The sequence below is a fragment of the Salvelinus namaycush genome, chromosome 41 (assembly GCF_016432855.1).
Source record: "Salvelinus namaycush isolate Seneca chromosome 41, SaNama_1.0, whole genome shotgun sequence".
NCBI lineage: Eukaryota > Metazoa > Chordata > Actinopteri > Salmoniformes > Salmonidae > Salvelinus > Salvelinus namaycush.
This window is the reverse complement of record NC_052347.1, coordinates 6,628,543-6,638,254: the sequence shown is the minus strand read 5'-3', so window position 1 is coordinate 6,638,254 and position 9,712 is coordinate 6,628,543. Positions and strand designations below refer to the sequence as shown.

General features: G+C 44.9%; 2 protein-coding genes across 2 annotated transcripts; one reads left to right on the top strand and one right to left on the bottom strand.

Moving 5' to 3' along the window:
• Positions 1-860: 860 nt before the first annotated feature.
• LOC120033968 (CD151 antigen-like) lies at positions 861-1,835 on the bottom strand. The gene is made up of 4 exons (XM_038980367.1): positions 1,629-1,835; positions 1,331-1,459; positions 1,157-1,246; positions 861-1,058 (listed from the first exon to the last, which is right to left on the bottom strand). The coding sequence occupies exons 1-4, from the start codon at positions 1,833-1,835 to the stop codon at positions 861-863; spliced, it is 624 nt and encodes a 207-aa protein (XP_038836295.1).
• Positions 1,836-4,381: 2,546 nt separating this feature from the next.
• On the top strand, positions 4,382-8,844 carry LOC120034252 (EF-hand calcium-binding domain-containing protein 3-like). The gene is made up of 9 exons (XM_038980752.1): positions 4,382-5,420; positions 5,533-5,591; positions 5,771-5,914; positions 6,184-6,258; positions 6,438-6,549; positions 6,815-6,963; positions 7,120-7,304; positions 7,399-7,524; positions 7,609-8,844. Exons 1-9 carry the CDS (start codon positions 4,504-4,506, stop codon positions 7,888-7,890), a joined length of 2,049 nt encoding a protein of 682 aa, XP_038836680.1. The 5' UTR covers positions 4,382-4,503; the 3' UTR covers positions 7,891-8,844.
• Positions 8,845-9,712: the final 868 nt, after the last annotated feature.

The window sequence follows — 9,712 nt, the reverse complement described above, 5'->3', positions numbered from 1 at the left end:
CTGAACATTCCAGAAAAACAACAACAAAACAACCAATCACTGATAAAAATTAAATATTTGGAAAGACAATAGGCTGCACAGGATCTAAACTGCATTATGATGAGAGTAACAGCATTATCCCCCAATTTACGATAGAATAGTATGGACATTGTCTTGACCGAAGCCGTTCCCTCCCTCCTTAACCCAAATTCTCATAAACCTCTCTCTTCTTGACATCCCGAAAGAGCTTAATTCCCATGATGCATCCCAATAACTGATAATAACACAGTAAGTACAATGATGCAACATGTGACCGAAGTAGGACATCTGATATGTTGTTTTACCTCTATGGGACCCAGTACGATGCAGGCGGCACCCAGCCACACCAGGGTCCTCTTCAGGGACTCTTTGATCACCTGCACAAAGCCCTGGAGGGACGACACACACACACACACACACACACACACACACACACACACACACACACACACACACACACACACACACACACACACACACACACACACACACACACACACACAGAGTGTTGTGAAACCTCTCTTCCTGTGACTAAATGAGCTGTTAATGAACTGTCTGTCCTCCGGGGGCCTCAGTGTCTGCAGTCAGTCACTCAGAGAACCAGCTGATATATATTGACCGTGTTTAACTTTATCCCCTCAAGTCCCTGCTCGTCTTACTTGCTGAATTGCAGACCTCCAGGATCTGAGCTAAGCATGACTAAAAGCTTGTTATTATAGGTTTTAGTGAAAAGACTCAGGGCATTTTAGATAAAGCCTCATTACTCTTTAGGGCCCGTAAAACCTCTCATCATTGTCACAGCAATTCCCATGTAGGGAATCATGATCACCTTTTTGTTAACCTCATCTAAGGCCTTTGTAACCCCCTCGCCCTCCCCTGTGCTGGTTAACATTGACCCTCTGGTAGATGTTGTCTGTGGTGACGACTTTCACACAGGCCACAGAATCCACATGGCAACAGGAGTGTGGCACAAAACTAATATTCTCACGAGAGCCCTGCAGGAGCCAGTCAGTGTAGTTCTCTGCACCACAACAACGGAACTGAAACACACATAAACAAACTTTGATAGTGTATCTCACAGAGACCATTCCCCTGGTAAGGAGTGAACAGCTGGGCCAGTGAATAGCACGCTACTCACTGCATGCTGTAGGTCATCGATGGCAACCTTATCCCTGGGGCAGTGCTGCATGATCACCTCATTGACTTTCAGTGTGATCCTTCTCTCCACCTGCAGAGGGTGCATATGACACAAAAAAAGCATTTTCACCCTTGTCAATCAAGCAATACTAGTTGAATTCCCTGGAAAACATACAGTGATCATCCAAGACTGCAGTAGATTGAGACAGCCGGGCAGAGTCATATTTATCTTGTTTCTGAAGACATAGAAGAGAATCCCAGACACTATCTGCAGGCTGAGGATCAGCATTAGGAAGTGTGTGAACTACAGAGCACAAACAACCAAGATGTTACTCTCCAAAAGCTAAATGCAAACGTGGCAGAGCTCGGGCAGGTTATGATTTAGTATGTGAAGATGGAACACGGCATATTAACTGTTCTCCAAAACATAAAGCCCCAAGTTGCCATATCTCACACTGTGCTGTACTACCCACCAATCCAAGGAGCAGACGGCTGTCGGACCACGCCCCAATGCTACCCAGGAAGGCCAGCAAGGAGACGATGATGCCCACCACTATGAGGAGGATGGAGGTGTGAGACAGGCCCTGGGATGTGTGGGTGAAAGACTCCATTTCTGTGTAGGTGGGCCGAGATATAGTCCCAACCAGGACCGGGGCCAAGCCAGACACCTGGTAGAACATTAACACATGCCATATAAATCACAGGTTAGTCAAACAACTGTAGTTTTCTCAATATAACCTTTAACCCTTTTTAATGGTTCACTCTAGAGCAATTGGAGTCAGTCAGGCACATATGTGTTCTATGAAAGTGCCCCTGGAGTGATCAGGACAGGTAGTGGTGTATATTTCAGGACATTGTGCATGTAAGAGGTGAATGTATGACTTACTCAGAATAGAGTGTTTGGGAGGATAAAGTAGAACTTAAACATTCTTCAGAAATATTTTCTTCCAAACTGAAAAGTATACATGAATTTTGAAGTCCACATTCAATATTTCTCATTTTATAGTCACTTCTCGATATTTGTATTACTTGTACAACTTTGCCTATACCTACATATTTTTTTGTACTAATAGGCTTAAGAAAATATTAATTAGGGTAGGTACACACGGGAACATTTTGGACTTCATTGAGCGTTTTGACCAATATGCATACCAGTATAGATCTAACACCAAAACCATGAGATTCACCTGAAATGTGTACAAACACCTGGAATTCTTGAATAGGCAGCTCAATTAACAGCATTTCTATAGCTACAAATGTCTATATTACTTGTCAGAGAGAGAGAAGCAAAAAATAAGTTATCAGCAACACGATTTGAATAAAGCAAGTGGACTGCATCAGCTAGGCCTATCCTTGAAATGATTCGGTTGACATCATCACAACAATGAACCGTAAAACGTACTGGATATGATGGGTGTGGTTTCATGAGTTTACCCAGTTGTTGGGATACTGTAACCCTGTTATATGCCAGAGAGAGCTCTGAGACGTTGATCTAATTGAATTGAATAGAAATAGAAGCAAACGGGAGCTAGGAAAGGTATTCAGGGTTCCCCTCCCTCTCGTTTGATCTCGGACTGTTATTTATGACGGACTTGTTTTTGTCAACGGTCCAACACGCTGACTGTCGAAACAAACAGTTTAGACGTTGATCTTGGGCCAGTTTCGCATTTCCCCACCTAATGGTTAATGTTAGGATTGGGGAAGGGGAAGCTGTTGATCCTATACCAGCCATGTCGCCTACTGAGCGATGCAAAGAGCTTTTAAACAGTTTCACCAGGCAGTAAGTAAGTCGGACGCAAAACGGCAGAAAATAGCCGTACGGATGCGGTGCGTCATTGTTGCTACTTGGGTCACAGTTGTTGCGCGTCATATTCCCCACACACAGAGCAGTACTATTGGTTACATCTTCACTTGGAAATTCCATCCTTTGTCCATTTGGTACATGGTGGAATTCGGGATCAGAGGCCCTGCCACCTCAGGTGCATGAGGCTTGGCTCTTTTTCCATCTATGGCCTATTGATGACCATGCTCTTTTAAGAGGTTGGTTAAAGCTATTTATTGTTTAACAATAATCTCCCTTGTTCCACAATAACATATTCGTTTACCATTTCCAAACATGTCTTAAAAGTATTATTTTGGTAAATTCAGGAATTTGTTTGGTAGTGGTATTGGGTTATGTGAGATTTTAAATGAGATCTTCCCCCCTCTTTTTTTTATCCATCTGTCTGGATCCACCACCACTGTCTGGGTTACCAACTCGGAGAATAGGTATGAAGCAAGAAGGCATCAAGAACTAAGGGCACCACCTGAAGCCTTCCAGTTTAGTATAGGCCTATCACTTTTTAGTCCAGCCCTCAGAGGCAGGTGCAGCTTGCCTTTTTTTCTGCCAAGCATTCATCTCATCAAACAATGGAGGAAGATTGGAGCTGGAAAGAGGCAAGTCAAGTCACATACACCTGTAGGGCATGATAAATCACAAAGCTATGTAATAAGGTTACAGTCACATTATGTTTTCTACGTAATATCTCAATACCTTATTCTGGTATGGTTCTTACATTTACCTCTATCACCCACCCACCTCGACTATATTGATATATCAATGAGTGTTGTGTTTGGGTACATTTAACCAGTTGTGGAAAAGTACCCAATTGTCATACTTGTGTAAAAGTAAAGATAAACTTCATAGAAAATGACTCAAGTAAAAGTGAAAGTCACCCAGTAAAATACTACTTGAGTAAAAGTCTAAAAGTATTTGGTTTTCAATATACTTAAGTATCAAAAGTAAAAGTATAAATCTCTTCAAATTCCTTATAGTAAGCAATCCAGACGGCACCATTTTTGTTTGTAGTTTTTAAAGTTACGGATAGCAAGGCGCACTCTCCAACACTCAGACATCATTTACAAATGAAACATGTGTTTAATGAGTTCATCAGATCAGAAGCATTAGGAATGACCAGGCATGTTCTCTTGATAAGTGTGTGAATTAGACCATTTTCCTGTCCTGCTAAGCATTCAAAATGTAACGAGTACTTTAAGGGTGTTAGGGAAAATGTATGGAGTAAAAAGCACATTATTTTCTTTAGGAATGTAGTGAAGTAAAAGTTGTCAAAAATATAAAGTAAAAAAAACGACATAGTATGTTCAAGTATTTTTACTTCAGTACTTCACACCACTGAGGTTTACTTTGCTAGTGACATTTATTGGAGGGGTTTGTTCTCTCAGGAGGCCCAGAAGAAGGTGTCAAGGTTCCTAGTGAAGCTGAGGCTGAAGAGTCTTTCTCAGAGCTCTGATAACAGGTCCAGTCCTGAGTCAGAGCGAGCTAACGCTGAAGTCCGCCAGGGGGCAGTCATGCAGTCTTCGGCAGAGGGCAAAGCTCTCCGCAGCTCACAAGGAATTATCCATAATAACTCACCGCAGCACTCCCCTCCCACTGGCACTAATACGAGTTGCAGAGGGGCAGAGGGATCTACGTCCCCAGATGACATTGACAGCGGCAGGAAGAAGATCAAGTTCCCACTCCTCTTCACCAAGACAGCCGTGGCTGGGACCACCACCAACCCCCTTCTCACTGAGAATGAACGGCCCAGCGTGAAGCTTTCTGCCAAGGAAGAAAATGCCCTTAAGACTGTGAGGGTGGCCGGTATCCCAGAGGAGATTGGTGTTGGAGCTAAGGTCATGCAGAAGACCTTACCGGCCATACCCAAGTTCAGCTGGTCACGGCCCAGTCCAAGTGAAGAAGATGACAAAGTCCAGGGCAAAGTCAAAGACGTCCGCAAGACCAAACTAGGTAAACAGAAAGAAGATAACATCCCGCCAATAGCCAAAGAACCCCGGGAAAAAGGGTCCTTCCATGGAGCAGAGCAAGGCAGAGGCAGGGACTATAGCAGGAGGAGGGCGCCCCTCTCCTACGACATCCAGCACAGACTCAACCAAGCCATGACAGATTCAGACAGACTCAAAGCTAGAGAGGTCATCAAGAGAAGCGGAACCATCCGCGGTGAGAATCTCCAGCAAAGGCCCAACCGACAGAAGCCAGAGTTGGAGCGATTCAAACCCAGGGATATCACCAAGAGGAGGGGCATCATTCCATGTGATGAGCTGCAGCAAAGGCCCAATCAGCCAATGCCAAAGCCAGATAAAGCTGCCCTGGTTAAACTCCCGGCGATTCCACGGTGGAGGGGCTCCATCTCATATGAGGACTACCGGAAGCTGAACCAGAAGATGCCAGACAGCACCATCAACACAGAGGACCTGGAGGAGATCAGGTTACAGTACCTACCCTCTGGTCCATACTTACCATTCATACCTATTCTATTCCCCACAACTGTCACTGTTATCCCCTAACACCACTATCTGCTTGTGCCTGTTTGCTTGTAGAGGCATTACTCATATTGAAGACCTGGCAACTATGGTGCCTGACGATGCCCAGTCTGATGGTAAGTAGCATGCAGACTGTTAGCCTGTCTTATATTGTCAACTAATATTACCTACCAATACAAAACCAATTTTTGTTATGAATTAATTGATGACGATCTTCTATTGTACATGTATTTTGAAGTAATGTTCCTATATTATGGGCAACAGTCATATCTATTGTCTATTCTACCACATGTAGCCTTCAAAGAAGTCTTTGAGCAGTTTGCAAAGAACAGCGATGGCTCTATCAATGAGGAGGGCCTGGCGTCCACGCTGGACAGAGTGGGGATCAGTATCAGCCCAGAGGAGGTGAAGAAAGCCCTGCAGAAGGCTGACCACGACAGTATGTTTCTGCCTCAGTATCTGGAATTACCCCAAAATATAATAACGTGCTTTCCGTTATAAAACATGTTAGAACGGAATACATAAAAAAATGTTTGTGTCCCAAATGGCCCCCTGTTCCCTATATAGTGCGTGACTTTTGTACCCATATAGGGCTCTGGTCAAAAGTAGTGCACTATAGATTGCCATTTGGGGTGCAGCTATACACATTCCCTTAGTTGACATGAGTTGACAGGCTGGCTGACTGGTTGTTTTGTTTTTTGGCTTCAGAGGACGGAGAGGTGGGATTTCAAGATTTCCTGCATGTGATGGCGGACAGCCAGCGCTTCTCCAAGTGTGTGAAAGGTGAAGATCCCCGACTAAGATGTTGCCTTCACTAAACATATCTGGATTCACATGGAAATATGAACGTACGACTCACAGAGCTGCCATAGCGTTTGTGAGACTGTTTTAAGATGGTGCTTACTTTCCTCTCTCTCTCACTACATCGCTTTACCTCTCTCTCACTCCTTTCTGAGCTGAAGGAGCAGACCCATCCCAGTCTGTTGAGGTGTGTGAGACAGTGTTTTACAAGACCCTGACCAAGATGCTGGCTGCTGGTATCCTGTCCAGTGGTACTACAAGAGCGATAGTACAGTAAGCCATTCTAAGTCATGCTACTTTCTTCTCGTATATGAATAGCCGACCGACATCATGTGAAGCTATACATGAGTGTGTACTAACTGGATGTCGTCAAAGATCATGTGAGGTTAACAAGACATTTTCAGGGAAAAACAAAGAAACAACTTTTCATTGCAGTATCTTATGAATTTTAAATAAACGTTATCTGTTTACACAGACATAATACATTCTGGTGGTCAGCTGTGTCAGCCATATTTGACTGTCCCCTACCTCTGACCAGGTACTACCATAAAAAGACTCCGAGGCTGATCCGGCGGGCCGTGCGACCAGACAGGGAGGACGGGGACCGTGTTCTCAACTACTACACCAAGGGAGCTCATCTCAAAGGCCTGAAGAGCAAGCAGCTCCTCAAGTACATCCAGCCAGTGGGTGAGCTAACACATGATAACACCCAGCACATACAGTACTCCTTTCTCCCTCCTCCCTATATTCATATTGAACTGCTTCAGCTTTCATACTCTCCTAGTCAAATTTATATTGATTGGCAGAGGAGTGATGAGGGACTGCTGTTGATTTGATGTGCAGAGACAATTGCCCAGAGCCAGAAGGAGAAGGACAGCCCGTACTTGAAGCTTCCCAGCCTGAACGTGGCCTACACCTCCTGGGACCCCCGGCGCATGTCTCTGAACCCTGCACAGAGGGCCAAAATGGGCCGCATGAAGTCTGTCAAGACCTGGAAGACCGCTGAGATCGAGGATCGCATCAGACAAGTAATTTTCGAAAAACATTTTCACATATTGAATTATGTGAGAAATATAGAAAGGCAGTGAAAATATGTGGCTGATCTTCTTGTATTTGTACCAGCTGTCAATCAAGCACCCTGGGATGGAGAAAATGGAGATGATCACGCCTGTGAAGATGAAGGTGAACATGTCCATGAAGGAGAGGGACCACCTCACTTACAATGAGATCAACCGGATAAAACAGAAGGTAAGATGGGATTTGAACTGAATGTATGACAATATTGATGCAGCCAGTCCCACATTGAAGTTCTCTCTGTCTCTGTCTGTCCAGTCTAAATCAAGTCTGAAGGAGTACCTGAAGGACCTGACCCAGCTGAAGCGCAGGGACATGTGGAACTCCTGGGGCTCCCTTCAGTGTTACTGTGTCCTCCACAGCCGGAAGGACTTCCCCAAAACCTTCACCACCTACTCCTGGTCCTGGAGCGGCTGTCGCAACATGATGGAGACTGGAGACCTGGACGCTCCCTGTAGTCCCACCCTACGAACCCCATATAGCCAACCACTGGAGCCCATCGCCAGGAAGCGGCGTGCCTCGTCCAATCAGGGAGGCTAAAAAGAGAAGACCCCGGCAGCAACCCCCGCTGACAGGAAGAGCAGTACACTGTAGAAAAGAGGAATAACATCAATAGCAATCACAACAATACTGATACGATCAATTACTTTAACCACAAAGATCCCACTTCCTCTGACCACAGTCTCCACTCCCCCACCCCTCCTGATCCCAGTCCCAGACTTCGACTAGAGCGGCTGTAGTTATGAGTGCAACAACCCCCCATGCTATGTGTTCAAACAGGACCGGTCCCCTAGCTGATCTGTTGCCCTGGGCCTAACATACATTAGCCCGCCCATGAGAGGGGGAGGAATGGAGGAGAGGACATGCAGTGTCTCCCTGCTCAGCAGAAATAAACCCATCATCTCTGAAAAAATAGCAGAATGAGTCAAACGAGTGTCACTGGTTTATTTGAAAACTGCACCGTGCAAAAGTGAGGAGGAGGAGGGATAGGTAGGGAGGGATCTGGGGTCGATGTGCATGAGACCATGAAGGTAACTGAAAGAGTGATATGGAAAGGGGGAAGTGGCAGTGCTTTATTTTGGGATTAGATGTCCAATGTGAATAGCAAGATTATGGGGTATGAGAATATGGTTCAGAGCTAAATATATATATATATATGTTGCCTGAATGATGTGTCCAAACAGTCATTTCCAATAACTCCCATGTCAAGAGCCACTTCTCCACTCTAGACAACCCACATTCACATCAGTCTATGAATAAATCTAAGGGTCCTACAAGGCCACGGCATGGAGCCTAGGAGGAGAGCCAGAACTACTCATCCCCTTGGCCTGCTCCAACTGGCTGGGTTAAACTATAGTCTGCTGATTAAGTCCCTGACTGGTCCAGGTCCTGATAAGGTTGAGGACCCTGATATCAGGCCCAATTGAGGAAGGGATCAGTGCTGGTCTGATCCATTCGTTATGAACAGTCTCAGTCTGATGTTAACCAGACGTGCCCCAGACACAGCGTACGTTCGCCCTCCGCCTGGCTCCCATTAAGAAGACGACGGGTAATAAAATAAACCACAGTGAAACTGGGAGCTCTGTTGTTAAAGCTGTTGTGCTTGCATGTGTCTGTGCATTTGGCGATATCACAAATTAGCAGTGACACTGTTTACTCAGACGAAGCGTACTTGGCCTGCTGGCCCCTGTCATCCTGTGAACCAGATGCTTTAGCTTCAGCAGTTTCCCTTTCCTCTCTTCTGTTTACTGTATGCCGAGACCAGATAAGCGCTATTGTGGCAAATACAACAGTTTGGGCTCGATATTTTCTCCGCTAATTGGATAGTAGGACAATGGTCACCATCTTTTTCTCCAAACAAATCTATCATTGTTTGGAAATGTTAAACTAGGTAAGGCTGGCCTGTGTCTGTTTCTCTGGATGTCATGGGGAAAGAGAGAGGGCCCCCTAGTGCCTTTGACTGGTTCCTAAAGGATTATTGTTGTTTGACTGAGACTGCCTCTTCAGATGGTGTACCACAAGGTGGCACCAGTGTATCAGCCCTTATTGTCTGGTTCAGTCGCTTCACTTCCTCAGACACGCTCATTGACTTGATAATGACCTTAAATTTCTCTCTGTCTTGTCATCAAGAAGATATACATTTTAGGTCTAATGAATCTACCCTTTAGTATCGTAGTTTATTACGGTTGATATGAAGTAATAATATACTGTAGTAGTAGTCCTCAAAGCTCTTTAAAATGCTTCAAACTCCTGATGTCAGATCTGTCAATATCATGTTTGTAACATGATCTTGATGTTGTCAATGATGTTCACGCCAGGCTGTTGGCTTCTGAAACCACTTCCTTATCCTCACCAGATGTTA

Excerpts from the sequence above, each read along its gene's own strand:
- LOC120034252 (XM_038980752.1), top strand. The coding sequence starts at position 4,504 with ATGCAGTCTTCGGCAGAGGGCAAAGCTCTCCGCAGCTCACAAGGAATT. Across the intron at positions 5,915-6,183 it reads GCAGAAGGCTGACCACGACA|AGGACGGAGAGGTGGGATTT; the intron begins GTATGTTTCTGC and ends TTTTGGCTTCAG. Across the intron at positions 7,525-7,608 it reads TCAACCGGATAAAACAGAAG|TCTAAATCAAGTCTGAAGGA; the intron begins GTAAGATGGGAT and ends CTGTCTGTCCAG.
- LOC120033968 (XM_038980367.1), bottom strand. The coding sequence starts at position 1,835 with ATGTTCTACCAGGTGTCTGGCTTGGCCCCGGTCCTGGTTGGGACTATA. Across the intron at positions 1,460-1,628 it reads GCCGTCTGCTCCTTGGATTG|TTCACACACTTCCTAATGCT; the intron begins GTGGGTAGTACA and ends TGTGCTCTGTAG. Across the intron at positions 1,247-1,330 it reads TGCAGTCTTGGATGATCACT|GTGGAGAGAAGGATCACACT; the intron begins GTATGTTTTCCA and ends CACCCTCTGCAG.